At 43.6% G+C, this 22,941-nt stretch overlaps 2 protein-coding genes across 2 annotated transcripts in view; one reads left to right on the forward strand and one right to left on the reverse strand.

Moving 5' to 3' along the window:
• Nucleotides 1-477: 477 nt before the first annotated feature.
• LOC134456524 (coiled-coil domain-containing protein 42-like) lies at nt 478-9,031 on the reverse strand. The gene is made up of 7 exons (XM_063207907.1): nt 8,886-9,031; nt 7,678-7,783; nt 6,329-6,433; nt 4,748-4,948; nt 3,079-3,300; nt 1,812-1,976; nt 478-616 (listed from the first exon to the last, which is right to left on the reverse strand). Exons 1-7 carry the CDS (start codon nt 8,948-8,950, stop codon nt 557-559), a joined length of 924 nt encoding a protein of 307 aa, XP_063063977.1. The 5' UTR covers nt 8,951-9,031; the 3' UTR covers nt 478-556.
• A 7,923-nt stretch (nt 9,032-16,954) lies between these two features.
• Nucleotides 16,955-22,941, forward strand: part of mib2 (MIB E3 ubiquitin protein ligase 2) — a 36,186-nt gene continuing 30,199 nt past the window's right edge. Inside the window, exons 1-3 of the mRNA XM_063207891.1 lie at nt 16,955-17,047; nt 18,599-18,794; nt 19,465-19,688. Of these exons, the coding sequence (XP_063063961.1) occupies nt 17,002-17,047; nt 18,599-18,794; nt 19,465-19,688 (466 nt within the window). The 5' untranslated portion in view covers nt 16,955-17,001. The remainder of the gene's footprint in view (nt 17,048-18,598; nt 18,795-19,464; nt 19,689-22,941) is intronic.

The raw sequence follows: 22,941 nt of genomic DNA on the forward strand, positions 1-22,941 counted from the left end.
ATCATTAAATCAGTACTGGTAATTTGCAAACGGTAATTAAATGACCCTAATGTGGAAATAGTAACAGTAGGGGTCATAAAAGGCTCCTTTCCACTGCTGGTTTTCTGGTAGGCCTACAGCTCAACACAGTGCAAATCAGATGCCATTTTTGCTTTTCGATTGAGCTGTGTTGTGCCCAAGCAAAAAGTCGTGTTGTGTTGAGCTGTAGACCTACCAGAAAACCAGTAGTGGAAAAGTGCCTGTAGTGTGTTCCAATAATCACGAGTATTCTGCATCTCTTTCATGGTGTTGGCAAATGTCATGGAATAGTATTTGAGTTGTATATGGTTTACAAACACACTAGATACACACTGATGAGGATTCCATTACCCCCCCCCCATAAAAAATAAAATAAAAAATTAGACACTAAACTCTGGGTGTGTAACCCTGGATGTGTAATCCTGGATGAACGTTGGGAAAACAGATGTGAAAAACATGTCAAAGTGAAAATAAGATTTTAATAGTAGAAAAAGTTAATTTGCATTATATTAAGAAACGTCACGGATCCTGTCCTGGGCTACACCTGCTTCGACACCTCTTCCCAGATCGAGATCAGGTCTGTCAGGAACATCTGAATCTGGAAGGGAAAACACAAAAAGTTGTGGAAAAATGTCTCAAATGTTCAACTCGTATCAGTTCTAAATGTACAATGAAGTACAGGGGGTGTAGCCTACAATGAACCTGAAACTTGTCATTTTAGTGTGGGAAGTTTCATGGATAAATTGGACCACCCTGGTGGCCAGTCTTCCATTAATTGCACATTTCACCAGTAAGAGCAGAGTGTGAAGGTTCAATTAACTGGGTAAGAGCACGGTTTTGTTCAAAATATTGCAATGCACACAACATTATGGGTGACATATCAGAGTTCAACAAAGGAGAAATTCTTGGTGCGCGTGTTGCTGGTGCATCTTTGAAGTCTTTCATTGTACACCCCTGTATCTACAATACGTATACTGTAAGACCACACAAAGAGGATTGATGCTGATATGTAACAGTGGAGCGTGGGTGTGCCAATTACACTATTATTCCAATGAGTCATACTATGATTAATGTTCAGCAGCAGTGTTGATGTGTATGAAATGGACAGACATACATTACTGCCTTTTAGGACTGCACGATTATGGAAGAAATCATAATCCCGATTATTTGGGTCAAAATCATATTCACGATTATTAATCACGATTATAGATTTTTGCTTATTTAAAAAAATATATATATATAACAAAATGAAATATAACCAAGAATGATTTATATACGGGATGAGCAAAATAAAATGAATTGTAATATATTTTGTCGTAGACAATATTATGAAACATAGGTGAACAGATTTCTGCCCAGAAACACCAGCCCGTCAGTATGTTCTGGCTTCAAGGAGGCTCTCGAAGGTAGGTCACCATTGCCACGATTAAATCACGATTTCGAAATCACGATTATATCACGATTTTCGATTCTTTTCGGTTAATTGTGCAGCCCTACTGCCTTTGTGGAATAGCACATGAATACTGTGGTTTCTAATTGTCCATGTTGTGACAGTTGATACACAAAATAATGATCACTTAAACTTCTTTCAACACCCACATTCTTCATTTTCTTACAAGAAGAAATAAACATTATAAGAAGAATTGGGACTCTACGCATCATCCCTCAGCTTGCAGGTGCACAACAGTGGGACAAACATCACTGGAAAGGAGAAGAGGCTCACACGACTGCCTCCCCTTTTCAATGTTATAAGAAGAATATCCAGACATGAATGGAGAAAGGTGAATCGCTACCTTCTCCAGCTGTTTTGGCGTGTCCTCGGGGGTGACTAGGTTCTCCCTGGTCTCTTTGGAGTGCTTGCAGACGCTCTGGTACAGGTTCAGGGTGGCCATCTTGATGGTCCCGAGCAGCAGCGTCTTCTTGGCAGCCGTGTTTTGAATGTGGGCCCACCTGGACTCCTGCAGAGCAGAGCAGAGCAGACACAAAAGATCTGGTAACACTTTACTTGACACCAGTGTCATAGGCATGTCATTACAGTGTCATAATAGTGTCATCGTGGCACAGTTATGCACGTGTCATAAACATTATGTCCATGTCATAAACATTTTGTGACTGTTGGCCTTAAGTGACATTTGGTTATGGCAAAGTGTAAGTTTGGTCTATGGTAAATGTCACTGAAGGCCAACAGTAATAAAATGTTTATGACATGGACATAATGTTTATGACTTATCTACTATGACTGTGTCATGACACTGTAATGACATGCATATGACACAGGCGTCAAGTAAAGTGTTACCAAAGATATTTAATTCCGAATTGTGAAGTGTTAACATGATGTTTTCGAAGCCCCCTTGATCATAAGCCTCATCATAAGCCTACCAACGCTCCCACTTCAGAAAGCCCCCTACGACAGGGCTGGACTGGTGGAGAAATAGGGCCCGGGCACTTTTGGCTTAAAGGGGCCCCTCATGGGGGAGAAATAGGGCCCGGGCACTTTTGGCTTAAAGGGGCCCCTCATGGGGGAGAAATAGGGCCCGGGCACTTTTGGCTTAAAGGGGCCCCTCATAATTAGCGGCGCAGAACTGACTCACCGGTGGGCCCCACACACTCGTATTTTCAGAAATGTAAAAAAAAATGTACACATTTCACACATTTCACATTTCACACATTTTTTTCTGAAAATAGGGGCCCACCCCAAATGAGGGTGCTGGGCCCACCAGGAAATGCCCGCATAGCTAGATGGCCAGTCTAGCCCTGCCCTACGGTCTCCCTACTTCCCCCTCTGGATGATGGTACAGTCCCCGTTGAGAAACACTATGTCAATGTAACTGTATGTCTATGTAACAATGTTAGTGTGTGTGTGTGTGTGTTTGTGTGTGTACTCGTTATTTACTCTTTATTTACTCTTAAAAACAAAAAACAAACAAAAAAACTAACCCCTCTTTGCAACTGCACGTGTTGTTCTGTATATTTCCTGTGCACTTTGTATCTGCTTGTGATGTTGGCTTGATTATGTCCTCTTTTGAAAGATGCAATGTAATGTCAATGTAACTGTCCTACCCAGATCATGCCCTCCTCGCGCGCGTGGTCCAGCTTGCTCTGCAGCTGTGCGAGCGTGTTGTTGTAGTTGAGCAGCGTGTCGTTGCTCTGCTCGATGTAGCGGTTCAGCTGAGCCCGCGCGTTCTCCGTCAAGTCCTGGTTCTGCTGCGTGGTTTGGACCAGGTCCTCGCGGGTCTGGATCAGGGTGTCGTATCGAGACATTACCTGGCGTGCCTCCTGGAACTTATATTGAAACAAACAAAAAGTTAATTAATTAATTAATTAATTAATAACAAACACACACACACACACACACACAACAAATGTTAAACTTCAAAGTCAAGTTATTATCTTGCGGGAACACTTTCATTACTCAAAGCTTTTTTATGTTTTGTAAGCAATTTAATAATGCAATACCCACAAGTTGCACTGCATTGTGCAACTGCGTTTAACATCTTGTGAAGTAGTTTACTCCTCTAGCATATGAGCTGGGTAGCTGACCTCTGAGGGAAATGTCCCTCGTTTTGGTTTGCCAAATCTGGTTTGCCCATCGTTAAAAAGTAAGCATTTGGCATTGTTGTTTTCCACGTTTTCTTTTATTCCCTTCTAGTGTTGTTATTCCACTGAGGGTGTTTTGCTCCATCTAGATCAGCGGTTCTCAACCTTCTTGAATAAACGCCCCATGGACCTCATCAGAAGCCTCCCAACGGCCCCTTGACCTCATCAGAAGCCTCCCAAAGCGGACTAATGGCTCGTTCAAAAAGTAGAGAATCCCAAAAAAGCCGACCTAAAACCTTGGGAAAGTGAAGTGTGAGTGAACATTTGGTGACGCAATGTCAGATTGATAATTATCGAGGTTGATCTCAGGCGGAAGTATACAACAACGAGTTCCCGAGCTTGTGTTTTGTGTGACGACACGCATCATCGACATGGTGTCCATGCATGCAAGTGGCATGTAAACAGTATCATAAATGCTAAAATATCATCTTGTAATCACTATCAACAACACCAGTTAATGTAATTCAATTGCAGATGCACATATGTCAGTAATGCTGGTCTCTGACTGTTTAATCTAGCTTACTTCAGCTAAAATGATATGTCGTGGATGTGGAGGCTCAAGAAGTGGAGGTGGAAAAAAGAAAATAGGACCAAAGCAAAACAGGCATGATTCCCGATTGTTCCGGGATCAGTGGCGTTCATGCGCCAAACTCCAGAACTCGGTTGTCATGTGAACAGTGTCGTCAGCTGCCTCGAGAGGTCCCGAGCCCGTGAAGGCAACATAATGCCCCCTAATAAAACGTACTAATGCCCCCTAATGGCAACTAAGCACCGCCACCCCCTCTCAGCTGTTTGCTTCTCAATGCCCCCATAGGGTTCCCTAGCGCCCCCTGGGGGGCTGTAGAGCCCTCGTTGAGAAACACTAATCTAGACTAAAAAGAACACAACCCTGCACTTTAGGCCCATATTGAAGGCGGCCACCTTTACAACAGACAGACCCCACCCTCAATAGGTCCCCTGAAAATATAACTTCATTGTATTGCAAATACAATTTCTAAGATTTCTCTCCAGAACATGCCATATTTTATGTGAAACTGCATAACATCAAAATGATATCGGGGCCGGCTAAGGGCCGTAAACGGCCCTCAAGAAATAGGTTCCCCTCCCCTGAATAGATTAAAACGCCACCTACCTGTTCACTGATCTGTGTGACCCGGTGCAGGTAGTTTGGGTAGATGGCGTTCTTCTTCACCTGCACCTCCAGGTGCTCTCGCTGCTGGTTGAGGGCCTTCATCTCCTTCTGGAGGAGACACAGGTCCTCCATCTTCTGATTGGTCAGCTCCCTCTCCAGGCCCGCTTTACGCACCGCACGACAACGCTTCATCTCATTGTCCTGACAGATGAAGAGAGGAAGATTTGAACAGATCTTTTCCAAAATGCCACATATCCATTTGAGCCCTATCTCACGCCTTTCGTAAAGTCTTCACGAAAATAATATATTAATTTTCGTGGTGCATTCACGTTATTGCCCGCCTTTCGTAAAGTCTTCACGAAAATAATAGATTAATTTTCACGCTGCCTATTCACTTGAATTGCCCCACTGCTGTTATGGTCATCCAAACGTCTGCAGGGGCGGGGAGGGGGTGCTGACAGAACACTGCTGATAGGCTACACTCGGGACTCACTTTCGACGACCGGTACTTACGCCTTATGTCCCCTAAACCTAAACCTAAACCTAACCCTAACCTTAACCCTACTTAACCCTAAACCTAACCTTAACCCTAACCTTGACCCTAAACCTAACCCTAAATTGCTTGTTTGAAATGTTTGATTACCATGTGACGGTAGGCTACTGAAAGGGCATCAAACTAGTGGGTCGCTAGGCAACAGTCGGGCAATTCAAGTGAATAGGCAGCGTGAAAATTAATCTATTATTTTCGTGAAGACTTTACGAAAGGCGGGCAATAACGTGAATGCACCACGGAAATTAATATTTTTTTCGTGAATACTTCACGAAATGAGTGAGATACGGTTGTCCATTTTCACAAATATTCAGAAAAAATTGTGTGTTTTTATCATCTTCCTCTATTATTAGTATTGTTGAAACTGTAATTTAAGGTTTGAATTTGTAATGGAAATATCAGATAACATCAACCCAATTCTAAATTCCCTGATGATGTTGTCATGTTTATGAAAATTGTATGCAGCCTCTTTGTGCAGATGTCGCCGGCGGGCCTATTCCCTACACCAGTGTTTCCCAACCAGGGGTACGTGTACCACAAGGGGTACGCGAACATACTGCAGGGGGTACTTGGAAAAATGTAATTTTAACAAATGTATGTAGCATAGTCACATTGGGATAGAGAAATCAATGTAGAACTTTAGTCAGGGAGTACTTATGGCACAACGAAATGGCTTAGGGGGTCCCCAAGACAAAAAAGGTTGGGAAACACTGCCCTACACCATGATATGGAAATCAGAGCACACTTGTTATAACCCATGATGATGGAGTGAGTCACTCCATCACAGACCTACAGTTGGCTACTTAATGCAATGCAATGATATTGAGCCAGCACAGGCAGAGGTTGTCAACAGGGCTCGTAATTAACACCAGTCAACCGACCATGCTGGTGAAAATTCAGTTTGGCTGGTAGAAAAGAACAACTTACTAGACACTTGATAGTGAGTGTATGCTTGGCTTCTACAATTAACATCTAATAGACAAATCTGGCTTGTGATGAAAAAAAAGTGAATTCATTTCCCTGATTGTCACCTTTAAGAAGTTGTCAAACCTCTGCAGATATTCTCGCATCTGTTCCTCCTTGCCATGCAGTTCATCCTTTCGTACACGCAAAGCCCTTAACGTTGTGTCAAAGTCCTGAGTTGACAACAAGAAGAACAGAAAATTGTAAGAATAGTGCAGGGATGTCAAACTCAGGCCCGGGGCCCAAATTTGGCCCACGGAGTCTTTTTATTTGGCCCGCAAGATCATTTCAAATGTGTATTACAATTGCCCCCCCTACACATTAATGTACTTTAATATGACTTGAACATGACATTTTGGGTGTCACATGTTCATACAAGTGCATCAGTGATGTCTTCCACTCATTTACAACAGACTGCATGCACATTTGAACTACAATATCAGCTGGGATTGAGTGTTTAAGATGTAATCATTTGAGTATTGTAAGCATGTGCGTGCATGCACAATTTCAATACTTTTTGAATTTTGAGTTCGGCCCGCGACTTCGTCCCAGATTTAGATTTTGGCCCACTGTGAATTTGAGTTTGACACCCCTGGAATAGAGTGTAGTCGTGGCTTTATTGTCCCCCATTGAGGACATTTCTTGTAGTGAGAGGAGCGTAAGACATGAAAACAAACACAATACAGTCAGATTCCCAAAGCACATTTACCCCAAACAACACATTCTCCTGTAACATAAACATTTGGACGTTGGACAAGGACAGATGTCATCCATGAACAGTGGTCAGTTTCCCAGTTTACCCCATAGCATGAACATAGCATGATGGGAGGATGTGCAAGCAGCAATAAATAAATAAGCAGATAAAAAATATTTTTTAAAACAAAGATAAAAGCATTAGAGTGTCATTCATTCCTTCTCAGGCCTGCTGTGACAGGGTGTGCAAATTTAGATCTACCTTTTAGAAGGGAGTCGGGACCTCCCATTGGTAACAGCATAGAGGGGGATACAGGGCAAACTTCCATCACTATTTCAGAATATGACCAAACACCAGGCTACAATTCATTTCACTGTGCCTGTTTTATCGTTGTCATGAATGTCTTTTCAGCATGGGTAGTTTGCTTTTTTTTTCGCAACAGTATGAACACTAAACAGTTTTTCCCAATTATTATTATTATTATTATTATTATTATTATTATTATTATTATTATTATTAAGTAATAGTTGGGTACCAGACCATACTACATGTGCAGGAAGGGCACATCACTGCACAAACCACGGGCCGTGGTTCGTAAGCCGTCACATGTGCAATGCAAAATTATGATAACCAGAATGCATTGAAATGCCATGCGCCATCACAATTGAGCTTCATACCATGATAGGTGACACAATACCACAGTAGGCGACACAACAGGCCTACCTCTTTCTGATTCCTCATGGCACTGTGGACCTGCTTGGCCTCCCGCCGCTTCTGGAGCAGACGGGAGGAAGGCGCAACGCTGTCATCGCCCTGGGAAGTCGCCTGGCTGGGGAAGAAAAGAGAGGGGGGAAAATTCCCCATGTCAGTGTGAGCTTGGAGATGTCGTGAAAGCCCAACTGGGAAACTCCAACTCCCATTGTCATTGTGACACAACACCCCACAGCACAAAAGTGTTCACAGCACATTGCACACAACAAAATTGCATTTATGCCTCACCCGTGCAAGGGGGCAGCCCCCAATGGCGCCCCAAGGGAGCAGTGCGGCAGGACGGTACCATGCTCAGGGTACCTCAGTCATGGAGGAGGATGGGGGAGCGCACTGGTTAATTAAGACCTATACTAACTTATGCCTATAAACATTGTAAAGAGGGGAAAATGGTTTATTTATTTATATATTCCTTTCTTAAGATATTCAATTTATTTAATTATGCCCCCCTGGCATCCCCTCTTGGCCCCCCAGGGGTCCCCGGCCCCCAGTTTGAAAACCACTGGCCTAATGCATGCTATGATGTGCACACTGCACAGAGAGCAGGCAGTTGCACAAGTTTTGCTGAAAAGTAAACTACCCAAGCCAACTGCAGTGAGCTTATAGTTGGCCTAATTATTCAGTATTCATCAAATTGCAACATGACCACCTCGTCTGAGTGTCCAACACACACACACACAACACACACACAACCAACACAACACACACCTCAGTCAGATAGTGTGCTGAAATAGGGTATGGAATGTGAAAGTTGGCCTAGGCTTACTTTATAACCTACTTCTATAGGCACTTGCAAGGAAATGCATGGAAACGGGCCTATATTTAGGTTATATATTTTATATATAGATATCCAATCAATTCTGAGACATGCTGACCATCGAATCGTTTTTCTTTCCGTCTTTTTTGTTTCTTTTCTTTTTTCCTTTTTTTTTTTTGCAATTGTGCTGTTGTTCTTTTTTGTTGGGAATTTGTTGAAACTTGGTCCTGTTTTACTTAGCCTACACACTCTTCATTCATGGGCTGCCGCTACACAGACGTGCTTGATGCTATTGCAAGCGCAACATCATCGACAGCCAGCCAGGTGGCAGGTGCGGCAACTGTGGCGGCAAGCAAAATTCTAAACAAAACGGGTTTACCGGAGGTAGACGGATAGGCCTACTTACTGCAACTTATCACGAAGGTTGTCGCCGAAATAGTTCTTGAAGTAATCAGACAAATTCACTGACATTCTCGGAGTCTCTTTTGTCCGGATGGACTCTCGTTTTGGTGAAGAAAGCCCTACATAGACTGCATATAAAAACAATAGTTCCTTAGCAACACATGGATTTTCTCAGCTCAATTTATAAGACTTCTAGAACAACCTAGGCATACTCCTCGATTTTACGCGGTTTCCCTGCCGCTGTACTGTGTTTTGGAGGAGCAGAGGACCGACTGATTGGTTGATGTGGGAGGTTTATTTGAAACGACTATTATTTCCTGTAACTGTAACCAATTATGCACATAGTTTTCATGGTGGATTGGAACCATCTTCAGTTTGCATCACTAGCTTACAACATGAAGGAAAAAGCCTAATGATGATGATGGGAGGAAGAGGTGAGTGTCAAATCACCTCTGGACAGCAGACTTCTCCTAACCAGGTAGGCTGTCTCCAATTCAGCTGTAGAAGTCATATGAGGGTTGTGACTTACATAGCAGGCCAAGAGCCATGGCTCTGATCTAGCATCTTGTCTAGGCATGCAGCCCCTTGCCACAGAGGCCCTGTGGATGTCAAACTCAAATTGACCGAGGGCCAAAATAAAAATCTGGAACGAAGTCACGGGCCAAACTGAATATGTATTTAAAATTAATAGTAAAATTGTGCATACACACAATTAAAAGTCACAATTTCAATTTCACAAACATATTCCCATCATAGTTCAAATGTACCTGTATATTCTGTTGCATATGGGTGTGTGAGCTATTTCAGTGGACTAGGCCCACTCATACTTCTGTGATATAGCAAATTTCATGTTCAAGTCTTATTACGGTGTATATTAATGGTGTTTTGGGGCCAACTGTTATATATATTTGAAATGATCTTGCGGGCCAAATAAAATGAACCCGCAGACCAGATTTTGGCCCCTGGGTCTGAGTTTGACATCCCTGCCCTAGACTGTGAATAACAGCTCAGGCTTCACTAAAGTAGGGGTGATTTTGTTTCAACTGTTCATTCTATTGTTTTTTTTTTGCTGGATCCCCAACTGACCCTATAGAGTTGACCTTGAATAGCCTATAACATGGATGCAGCAAATCTGCAATGAGGTGGTTGCCATCTAGGTCTACGTACTATTGTAGAAGTAGCCAGGGTATTAATAGGCCTCTGACCTACGTCTGTCAATGTGCGTCGAATCAGACTTTTTCTTGCTGAAAATCTAATGGTTCAATGGTAGGCATTTAGGCAATGCAGACACATTGTCCAAGCGAAAACCACTTCCTGTTAGCGTGTGAGGACCAAGGGCAGACATACAGTAATTGACATGATGGGGAAAATGCAAATGTTCTTAGTGACATCTCACAATCTCACAAGGGCAGTCATGGGTGAGCGGTTAGGGCGTCAGACTTGCATCCCAGAGGTTGCCGGTTCGACTCCCGACCCGCCAGGTTGGTGGGGGGAGTAATCAACCAGTGCTCTCCCCCATCCTCCTCCATGACTGAGGTACCCTGAGCCGTACCTGAGGTACCCTGAGGTACCGTCTCACCGCACTGCTCCCCATGGGGCGCCACTGAGGGCTGCCCCCTTGCACGGGTGAGGCATAAATGCAATTTTGTTGTGTGCAGTGTGCAGTGTTCACTTGTGTGCTGTGGAGTGCTGTGTCACAATGACAATGGGAGTTGGAGTTTCCCAATGGGCTTTCACTTTCACAATTCCACAGCCCACAGGTATATCATGGCCTGACTTTTTTTTGGAACATCTATTCTATTCAATTTTTTCAGATATGATATGTTGTTATGAATTGAAAGGTATGATGTTATGATTTCAACAGGCTTAAGCATATTGTTTCTCCTGCAACAGAGGTCAATGACAGAGGATATTCAAAATGTGGAGGAAGTTGCTCTTTTTTCACTTCAGTTTAATGAAACAATATGCCCTCTGATTAACTTACTGCATCGGATGTGGTGGCTGATAACAGAAGGACAATTGTCTATCCCTCGGAAACTATGGAGAACAACAAATCCATTGTCATCCATTGTCTTGAAAGCTGTGATCACGTAAGCCACTTTAAACTGATTTTAAAAAACCCCCAAAAAACACTTGCTCACTGAAAATTCAGTTTGCAAATTCAGTTTGCAAGAAAAATGTCTAGTCTTTGAATGAGGACCCTAAGGACCCTTCCCATCCAAGTCATTACATGTTTGAGCTATAGCCTACTGGACCCTGGAAGCCGGAATGGTAAATGGACTGCATGTAAGCGGTTATGCCGTCAGACTTGTGGCTCAAAGGTGGCCGGTTCGACTCCCAACCTGCCAGGTTGGTGGGGGGAGTAGTTAACCAGTGCTCTCCGACTCCCCCATCCTCCTCCGTGACTGAGATAAGCCTTACTCTCAGCATGGAACCGCCCCCCTGCACTGCTCCCTTGGGGCGCCATTGGGGGCTGCCCCCTTGCACGGGTGAGGCTGGCATGAATGCAATTTCACTGTGTGCACTTGAGTGCTGTGTCACAATGACAATGGGAGTTGGAGTTTCCCAGGTGGGCTTAATATCCAGAATAGAAACTGAACAAAAGGCCCTGCCGTGGCCATCCGGTAGGGCACACTCCTGCCATGCGGCTGACCCAGGTTCGATTGCCGGCCCAGGTCCTTTGCCGACCCCTCCCCGTCTCTCTCCCAATTCGCTTCCTGTCCACCTCTCACACTGTTCTATCAAATAAAGTCGAAAAAGACAAATAAAGAAAAGCAATCTGAACCAAGACTCACCAAAGACAGAGTCCAGTCAAGAGATTAGTCATCACCCGTGCAAGGTGACAGGTGAGGACTTTTTGAAAGGTCAAAGTCAAGGTGTCATTGTCAAAAATATATGCAGCAGTGTAAATTGAAATTGTGTTTGACCATTTTCCAATGTGCAGTTAAAGTATAAACATAATATAGGTAAGACATTGACAAACATACGCACAGACACAGACACACAGACACACACACAAACACACACACACACACACACACACACACACACACACACACACACACACACACACACACACACACACACACACACACACACACACACACACTGTGCAGTAAAGACTAACACGGATTCATGATACTTGTAGGCCTACTTATTAACGCTTACACATGCACAGACAACAAGAATAGAGGCTTGTGTTATAACACCAGCATTAGTGGGGGTAGAGGCAGGTATCCTCATGCATCCTAGCCTAGAAATCTAGACGCCCCTAGTGGCCGCAAAATGAATTTGCTCCCGGGGGCACAGCTTTGCTGTAGGGGTTTTTGGCGCGGCCAGGCTACATGCATACAGTTCCACCAGGGGAACGTTGTTATTGTAATTGGAAAGACAATATAGTACTAGCCTGGGAAATCCCATGTTGCTTTGCACAATCGTTCCAACCTGTAAGACAGCATGGAGTCTACCCTAAGCGAGGGTACCAGGTCATGGTCCCTGTCTCTCTCAGAAAGCAAGGAGGCATGGAAAGGGGATGGCTGTGGGGGGCACAGTGGGAAGCCCCCCACATTTGGGCTTGCATTCATGGGGACCCCGGTTCGAGTCCGGCGGGGGTCATTTCTCAATCCTCCCCCGTCTCTCTGTTCCACTCGCTTCCTGTCTCCATCTCACACTGTCCTATCAAATAAAGGCATAAAAGCCCCTAAAAAAACAAAAACAAAAGGAAAGGCGATGACCGCAGTTCATTTGAATTTGACGCGATTGGTTACGGCTATGCCAAATGATACACATAGGCCTACGTAACGCCCAATAAACAGCTGTCGTCAAACCACACACCCCCTACGGGATTTACAGTAGGCAGGTCTCCAGACCTTATCTCACTTGTGATTAGGTCTGGTGGTAACCAGGCAACAATAGTACTACACCATGACATTACACAGTGCCTTTTGTCGCCTAATCAGGGCTATAAATTAACATTTTTCATAACTAGCTAATTTGCCTAGAAGATGTTAAATCTTACTAGCCACACACACACACAGACTATCAGTCAAAGTGGATAGTAAGTTTTCTTTGCTACCAGCCCAACTGTATTTTCACCAGCATTTGGCCAGTTGGCAGGTGTTACTTTAGGTGTTACTTTAGAGCCCTGTGCCTAATATAGGCCTATTATTACTTGGTCATTGCCATTCTGGTAACAGCTGATTTATAACAGGGGGCCATGTCTTACTGACATTTTTCTGTTTTGAATCTTGTGATTGGCTGAAGCAGATGGTAATACCGGAGTAAAGGCTACAGCATGCTTAGCAGCCTTCGGAGAGATAGAAGACTCATCCCCACACATCAGGATTCCAGACTGCTGCGAAGAGGAGAAACCCCACTGAATCCAGCTATACGAAAGTAAGGCCATTTATATTGTATGACCTGAGCTATGTCAATAACCAAACACCTATACATAAATAAACACACTGTTATTAGTAATAGTAGGCCTATGAATCGCAATTATTTGTTTTTATAATAGGCCTAGTGATATATTATTTGTTTTTGTTTGTTTGTTTGTTTTTAGTCAATAGGTAGATGTCTTTCTCCTGGCAAAATAGCCTGGATTCAGTCCACTGCTTGGGAGAGACTGTTGTTGTTTCCCTGTGTTAATGTACAACAGACTTGTGCAATGTTTTAATGTTGCCACAGTCACACAGCAATAATGTTGTTTTGATTTATTCTGGATGCAGCTGCCCTTGTCATTTGCCATTAACCAAGAGGGATTTCTTTAACCTGGATAGAATTATTCAAACACTTCTTTTCACATATTCAGCATTCACATCCAGCATTGCAATTTGGAATGATTTTAGAGTAGGCACAGAATCACTTGCTGTGTGGGCTGGAGCCTGGAAGTCTGTAGCATCATGCCTTTTTCTCACCATAGTAAATATTGTAGAAGATTATCTTTGCACACCTGCCTCTACAAAGGCTTCCCCTGAAAAAATATGAAACATTTAACCCTTAATAAAATAAATAAATAAATAAATACAACTAAGGGTCAAAGCTGACTTAATGGCTTTTATTTTGGTACAGTAGAATGGGAAAATTACCGGAAGTTGAAGCTGAAGGAATCATATCAGAAACAAGGCTAGTACCCCATTATTGCGCTAGTCTAGTGGGCTTTACAATTGACATTATGTGAGTTTTAATTCGACCCACATGGGCTTGACATTGTCTGCCTGCATCAAATTACCAACGCTGTAGCGCTGAAATATGCCCTTTTACCTGGCCCTGGGGAAATAGGCTAATCCTAATGACTGGGTCAGCGACGTTCAGTATGTGCTGTCAGTCGCTCGCAGTATGTCTCAAATAGTTATAACCAAGCTGTAACGCTACATCACCAAAACCATCATGCTTTTGATTGTCTATCGGTCAGCAACGTTGTAGTGCTAACGATAAGTCTAGACTTCTCCGGCGGAATTACACAGCAAGGTAAGATGAGTTCATTTAATCGTATCAAATCGGCAAGGTTTCATGCCTCGCAATAAAGGACCCCTGTCATAACGTTACGTTTTGACGAACCCCCCTCCTACGACTACATAGCTCGCATCGGCTGGTGGGTGTGTTTACAATATTATTGCTCGGCTGATAGAGTGGTGGCCAGGGCCACGAGCAGTCTGTGTTTAGGCCGTCTGGACCACTCCAGCATGCTACCAAGAAAGAAATTGCCATTTCAGGGTGTTGCATGGCTCGTTGCAGTGAGTTTACTTTTCGTATCGCATGAAGCTTGTCATACTCGTTGTGCTAGTTTGTCATGCTCGATTTAGTGGCAGACATGAGTCCTACTGAATGTTCTACACAGGAACCAAAACAAGAACCAAATAATTGGCTTTTAATTAGAAATGGCAAAATAAAAATGCAAAATAAAATAAAAAGGAAAAAAGGAAACAATAGAAAATCAATGTGTTATGGAGGACCAACAACGATACGTTTAATCAAAGACATCCACTAATGATTAGCCTACTGTATAGCCTACTGATACTGAAATCATGGGCTATAGGAATGGATTAAGCGATGGCCCACTAGAAACATACAACATTGCCTCAATGAGCCAGAGCCATTCAAAACATCAGGTCCATTGTGAAACATCAGGTCAAAAAGAGTTGTATCATTTTATATCACTTCTTCCACACATTTGGGTGGGATGTATTATCATCAGAGACAGTCCATTATGAATTAAAAGACTCTTTGTTATCACCACGAGTCTGTAGGCTACTAGCATTTCTATTGTGACAACAGAACTCATGTCATTGTCAGGCCAATCTCATGTAGCCTATTATCTTCTCTAAGGTGGGCGTGACCTGCTTGTATCAGCTGCCTCTCTCTATGCAAGTTGACAAGGCTGCAAGCCACTGATTGGCACTCATCCTCTAGTTGGCAGGCTTGGCAGCATAGGCTCAATGTAGACTCTATCTATGCCAAGCCTATCAACTAGTGGCCTGAGGGCCAGATGTGGGCTATTCAAAATGTCCTGCGGCCTGGTGACTGACAGACTGACTGACTTAAAATTGGATTGGGTTATTTTTCCCTTCAGAACTCTTAGTACTGTAATACTTAGTGCAAATTGGGAAATCTAAATATTCATTGGCCACCTTTCTGGGGACACAATGAAAAGGCATAGATAATCTGGTCTAGCCCGATTGATTTCATCACAACATTTTGTCTCAGTGTCACAGGAAGTGTGGGCGAGTCTTGGATAGCTCTGTATGACACACACACACACACACACACACACACACACACACACACACACACACACACACACACACACACACACACACACACACACACACACACACACACACACACACACACACACACACACACACACACACACACACACGCTCAAAGGACTGAACAAGTATTTGTCCATTTGTTGTGAGTTGAAAGATTGTGGTACCCAATCAATGTCAATAAATGCGGACATTTTGATTTAGAAATCAATTTGGCAATCACCAGTTGGAAATTACACATTTACCAGTGTTCTGTAGCAGGCTTCTTCTGCGACTTCTATAATATGTCCACACAGGTCCGAATGTATGGTAAGGGTTCGCAAAATTCTTAGTACAGCAATATATTGCAGTCAATGGCCCACTATTTCCATAATATCTCATAGTACACTACAGTATATTGATATACAGTAACAGTTAATTCCCCAATTCCCAACTCTCCTCCATCCTCCTTATTTACTTATTGTTTGACTGGTTTACACAAAAAAGAAGAATCGCCTCAAAGCAATAAGTCACTGAAATACTGCCAACATTTCAGAAGGCAGTGTAATAATCCAATTGTAATTGAAACCTGTGTAGAGAGTTACTTGTGCACAATCCCTGGTGCTGAACAAAAAGATTACGTTTTTGTTTTTTAAAAAAAAGGTTTGCACACTCCTTTTGATTTTTTTCTTCTTTTAGTTATTTTTTCTTCTTTTTATTCATTCATTCAATGGCAATGATGTTTCGACCTCTCGTACGAGTCTGAATTTGAGGAAGATTGAGAGGTTGAAATGTCATTGCCATTGAATGAATGAATAAAAAGAAGAAAAAATAACTAAAAAATCCAAAGGAGTGTGCGAACCTTTTTTCAAAAAATTTAGGCCTGTGTGACATGAAGTCTAGAGCAGTTTCAAATGAGCCAGAGCATCTGGTAAGAAGATGCTGCTGTTTTTGATTGTTTGTCAAGATTTCGGAGTTGTTTTTTTATGAGGAAGGGAGTTTTAAGTGTTCTGTTTGGGCCTGAGTTTTCTCATTTTGCCATTATTGAGAACTACGTATATGTGACAATCAGGTATTGACATCCATGATAAGATGTACTTGTAAAAAAGTAAGCTGTACACTGGTCTAAAATCGTTCAGAGGAATCAGAGATATCAAAATGATCAGAAATACGCATTTTACACATTAGTACTCCACAGTTATGACAGCTGCAGCTTGATCATCTATTTTTGTGATCCAGCTTTGTTTTGCCTTTCCTAAACAAAGAGTAAAGTTCACTGCTAAAGCAAACATGAGCGGGTATTTGAAGCTATCTGTGACTATGTGTGTAGTCATACGCTGGTGGAAAAGAGGAACATAATCCATCGTAGATATGGACAATTCACGCCACAAAATGAGGAGGAGATCGTCCTCATTCGGTAGGTTCTCAATTTAAACACATTGAACCTGATTGTTCAGATTTATTCACATATTATTGGGAAGCACAGACTTTGACTTTGTAAAGACTTGATTTGGTTATGTCATCTATATTCATTTTGGCAGTGTGGATGGTTCAGGCTGATCTGATACAGTTTGGGTAACTCAGTATTTGAGCTCTTTATCAGGTGGTGAAAATTAGGTGGTTGAGATTGAGAATTTAAGTCGGGTATCCTGTACATTGCATGAGAAGTGTAGAAAGCAAGACCATCATTACATTACATTACACTACACTATACTTAGTGTACCTGAAGCTTTTATCCAAAGTGATTGACAGTCATTTATGGGGTATTGGTCACAGTCCCTGGAGCAATGTGGGGCTAGTCTTGCTCAAGTGCACTTCAGCCATGGATGTAGACCCTGCAACAGTCTGATCTTAACACTTTGAATGCCACGTCGTGTTTAGAATTTTGGCGGTAGAGGGCCAGCAATCTATGTAGACATTTTCGACAGATTTTGAACAGTCACAGAATATTTTTTGTTAGACGTACAGACACATAAAAGTCTTGATTGCAATCACATCTGTTTTGATATTTTTCTCTTAACTCCATTTTCAATTCAACTTTTGAAAATTGATGGCAGCAAAGTTCCCAAGTCTGTCCGTGTGCCCCATGACTAGTAAAGCATTGGCGAGAGAGCTTACGTGTATGTCTTGCTTACACCACACAACTTGATGTGGCATGATCTGGAAACTTTAGGGTAATGAGCATGTCATCATGTTATTATTAGTTTATTGCAGAACATGTGGATGTACTAATCTTTATTCAACAAAATATGTAAATCTCTCTCTCTCTCTCTCTCTCTCTCTCTCTCTCTATCTCTATCTCACTCTCACACACACACACAAAAAAACGTGACCGATTTCTTGAATCAATAGTAACCGCGTGTGTGAGAATGTGAGCTCCACGCATCAAGCCAATGCAGCGAGTGGCTGTAACGAGAGGTCGACCAAAGGGCTGTGTGACATAAGCGGTCGCTAGTGACCATCATCCGGCTAAGACCATCAGTTCCCATGTGTCCAAATGGCAAAAGTTCACAACCATGATGAGAGGGGCAAAAAAGCCCTGATTGACCTTTAGGTTTAGGTAATATTTAATTTTAATTTTAAGATCCTTTTTTGTCCATCTCTGTACATTGCTCGTCAATATAAGTCAGTACCCAAATCATTTGTTTTTTTTGTGTATACATTAAGTAACTTATATGTAACCACTGAAGTTTAACTATGAATGTGCTCCGGTGTAAAGATAGCAAGCACACCTCGTCAGATCTCACGCAACTATTATTACACCTGAAATAAAATACTTTTTTCCTGTGTGTGTGTTTGTGTGTGTGTGTGTGTGTGTGTGCGTGTGCGTGTGCGCGTGTGCGTGTGTGTTGTGCGTGTGTGTGTGCGTGCGTGCGTGTGTGTGTGTGTGTGTGTGTGTGTTGTGCGTGTGTGTTGTGCGTGTGTGTGTGCGTGCGTGCGTGTGTGTGTGTGTGTGTGTCTCCCCCAGTGTCCCCGGAGCTGTTCACTGAGACGCCTCTCCCCTTCCTCATCTCCTTCCTGGAGCCCGCGGGGAGGCGTCGGCGAGGCAGCAGCCATAACTTGGGCTGTGCCAGGAGCAGCAGCCGGCGTGTAGCCCAGAGTTGCACCAAGGCAGCCGCCACACCCCGTCCCCAGGAGCCAAAGCACAGCAGCAGCAGCAGCAGGTAGGCCAGCGTTTTTTTGTCCTGCGTACCCCCTATGCAATTTGGTCAGATGACCCCACTCGTTCATGCTCTATATCTCTTCCTCTATCCCACTCCATATATTTGTTATTTCTACATTGTTACACGTATCCGCTAAGGTGTGCTCGCGTACCCCTAGTGGTACATGTACCCCTAGTTGGGAAACACTGAGGTAGGCGACTGTGCTGTCATAGAGCAAGAACAGAGAGACTGAGAAGGAGTTTCTTTCCTCAAGCCATTTGTTTATAGCGTAGAAATCTAGACGTTATGTTATTCATACACGCGAGTCGTTAACCTATGTAGACATTGTGTTGTCATACTGAGTGGGTTATGTGTGCAAACAGCCGTCGTCAGCTGTGTGCGATCTCGCTGGGTGAATTGTTTTGCACTGGCTGTTCATTTCATTACATTTGACATGAAAGTGTCTCTATGTATATGTGTGACGGAGGTGTTCCTGCACAGTTCGCCCCCCCCCCTTCATGAAGCAATAGCGAAACGCGTTGTTCACCAAATAAACCACCAGCAAAGACGACCAGTGTGCGGTAATTTATCCTCCCTTTACTTGGATTACTCTTACTGCACATCACCAGCACCTGGACAGTGGTTGTGCACAGGGACGTTACTTTGTACCCTTGTATCCCTGTATCGGCAGCATGGAGGTGGGCATGAGGGTGACGCGCGGCGCGGACTGGAAGTGGGGCCAGCAGGACGAGGGCGAGGGTCACGTGGGCACGGTGGTGGAGATCGGGCGCCAGGGCAGCACCACCACACCCGACAAGACGGTCGTGGTGCAGTGGGACAGCGGCACGAGAACCAACTACCGCACCGGCTACCAGGGGGCCTATGACCTGCTGCTCTACGACAACGCCCAGATAGGTAAAGACACGCACACACACACACACACACACACACACACACACACACACACACACACACACACACACACACACACACACACACACACACCAACTACCGCACCGGCTACCAGGGGGCCTATGACCTGCTGCTCTACGACAACGCCCAGATAGGTAAAGACACGCACACACACACACACACACACACACACACACACACACACACACACACACACACACACCAACTACCGCACCGGCTACCAGGGGGCCTACGACCTGCTGCTCTACGACAACGCACAGATAGGTAAAGACACACACACACACACACACACACACACACACACACACACACACACACACACACACACACACCAACTACCGCACCGGGTACCATGGGGCCTACGACCTGCTGCTCTACGACAACGCACAGATAGGTAAGACACACACACAGACACACACAGACACACACACACACACACACACACACACACACACACACACACACACACACACACACACACACACACACCAACTACCGCACCGGCTACCAGGGGGCCTATGACCTGCTGCTCTACGACAACGCCCAGATAGGTAAAGACACACACACACACACACACACACACACACACACACACACACACACACACACACACACACACACACACACACACACACACACACACACACACACACACACACACACACACACACCAACTACCGCACCGGCTACCAGGGGGCCTACGACCTGCTGCTCTACGACAACGCCCAGATAGGTAAAGACACACACACACACACACACACACACACACACACACACACACACACACACACACACACACACACACACACACACACACACACACACACACACACACACACACACCAGGGCGCCTACGACCTGCTGCTCTACGACAACGCACAGATAGGTAAAGACACACACACACACACACACACACACACACACACACACACACACACACACACACACACACACACACACACACACACACACACACACACCAGGGGGTCTACACACACGCATAGACACACACACACACACACACACACAAACACACGCATACACATACAATGAGCAAACCTGTAAAAGGATTGTACGGTAAGTCCAGTCTATAATGAACAGTCAAAGAAGGGAACATCCCTGAAGAGGGTTTATAAAACACATGTAAAAAATGTGCCAAATAACATATTGATTATAAATGGACCATCCACATACTGAATATATATTTTTAGTATGGATGCAGCATGCAAATTTCTTGAGCTTAGTACTCCTCCACTGCCTTTTTGACGGTTTTAATTTGATGTGATTAATTTGTACACATGCTGTAGTTGCCGATAGTCACTGGTAGTTTATGACTGTATAACCCAGGGGTGAGGAACCTTTTTCATTCGAAGGGCCACTTCAAATTCATCCGAGGGCCGTAAAAATCCTCCGAGGGCCGTATTACGAACACATACCAGGCAGCTAGCTTTAAAACAGAACCCAGCTTCTGTAGGTCCCCTGAATATAGCTTAATTATATTGCAAATGTATTTTCTAAGTTTCCTTTACAAAATATGTCACATTTCATGTGAAGCTGCATAACATTAAAACTATATCGGGGGCCTGATAACATGGCCTCAAGGGCCGCAAACGGCCCTCGAAACATAGGTTCCCCACCCCTGCTTTAACCCATTGAAGCCTAATATAAGGCACCTTCAAAAAAGGGCTTCTGAATGCCTGAGCCCTTTCTGGGAAGAGGTGCCCTGGGCCTATAAAAACCTAAATATCTCAGCCTCAGAAGCACATAAAAACACGACATAAGTTGCTTTTAAAAGCTAGGAGTCGGACCCTCATTTTGAAATGTATTCATCCAGCTCTAACATATGCACATTAGTAATAAAAAAACCTCAAATCCCAACAGCATGAATGCAACGCATATGTCGCTCCATGTGTCTGCATATACGCAGCATCAGGCTTACAATGGGTTAAAAAGGCAACATTTGGTATGAGGTGTTGTCAGTGCAGGGCCTCAGCTATTGCAACACTTTACCCAATAGCGCAAGAGTGTGTACCAGTGGCGGAACAATTGCACACAGACAGGGCCCAAGGGCAAAACACTGTTGGGGCCCCCCATGTGGCCTGCCATGGTCACAATAGGGCCCCCAACACCCATACAGGAGGGCCCTGGGCTCCCCCCCTGTAGCTCTGCTTGCAGTGTGTACCGGTGACTAGTAGGGCACTGCCTGAACATTCCGGATACATTTGGGAACACGGAGCACTGCGTACATGGGGGTCATGGAGGGCACAGCATTGTCACGCCGGGGAGTCGGGTTCGATTCTGACCCGAGGGTCATTTCCCGATCTTCCTCCATCTCTCGCTCCCCCTCGCTTCCTCTCGCAACATTCTATAGGGCTGTATGATAAATATATATATTTTAAAAATATATATATATATATTTAAAAAACTGCATCAATGATGTTTTTTGGGCTCAGATGTCAGGTGGTACAACCACAGCTAATCCCCATCAATTAATTAGTAATTGGTAATGATGTACTGCAATGAATATGCTTCTGAGATAATCCACTAAAACAAATACGAATAGTTTAACCCCTTAAGACGCGGCTTTATACATTTGTTGTTACCAGTATGCTAATGACCAAGTCGTGGTACATTACTAAAGGGCCTGTGTTGTGTCATAGTATTGTAGTGCTATGGTAGTTACATTTCAATGACTATTACTGTGTGCCACAGGAGGTACGGCGCGCATTAAGGGGCTACTCCATACAATAGTGGTTTCAGCTTTGTTTGCACCACCCTGACATGTGCCAATACTGAAACGTCATTGACCCTTGAAGAGATATGTCCATGTTCTATTTTTAGTCCTTTGGCAAGAATTTCAGTAACAAACACACCAGATAACATCTTCTAATTCCAAGTAATGTGAAATAGTAAATGAGTTTTTTTTTAATCTTTAATAGAATACAAATGCAGATTAATGGACCAATTGTTCTCATGAAGACCACAAGTTACTTTTATGGACTGTCTGTCACAATGACCTAATGTAAATACACTGTTGTGTACTGGATATGATGTCAAGAATTATATTATTAAGATATTATTACTTTGTTATTTACTTTAATGTATTGTACTTCATGAATTTGGACTTTTTTGACTACTACTTTTTGGCTACTTCTAAACTTGAAACTATGCCGTGTTGTTGCTCCATCCACAATTTCATTGCCTTCATTGACAATGACAATAAACTCCTTGAATC

This window comes from Engraulis encrasicolus, chromosome 10 (genome assembly GCF_034702125.1).
Source record: "Engraulis encrasicolus isolate BLACKSEA-1 chromosome 10, IST_EnEncr_1.0, whole genome shotgun sequence".
Classification (NCBI taxonomy): Eukaryota; Metazoa; Chordata; class Actinopteri; order Clupeiformes; family Engraulidae; genus Engraulis; species Engraulis encrasicolus.

Excerpts from the sequence above, each read along its gene's own strand:
- LOC134456524 (XM_063207907.1), bottom strand. The coding sequence starts at position 8,950 with ATGTCAGTGAATTTGTCTGATTACTTCAAGAACTATTTCGGCGACAAC. Across the intron at positions 7,784-8,885 it reads AACCTTCGTGATAAGTTGCA|CCAGGCGACTTCCCAGGGCG; the intron begins GTAAGTAGGCCT and ends TTTCTTCCCCAG. Across the intron at positions 617-1,811 it reads CGCCAAAACAGCTGGAGAAG|ATTCAGATGTTCCTGACAGA; the intron begins GTAGCGATTCAC and ends TTTCCCTTCCAG.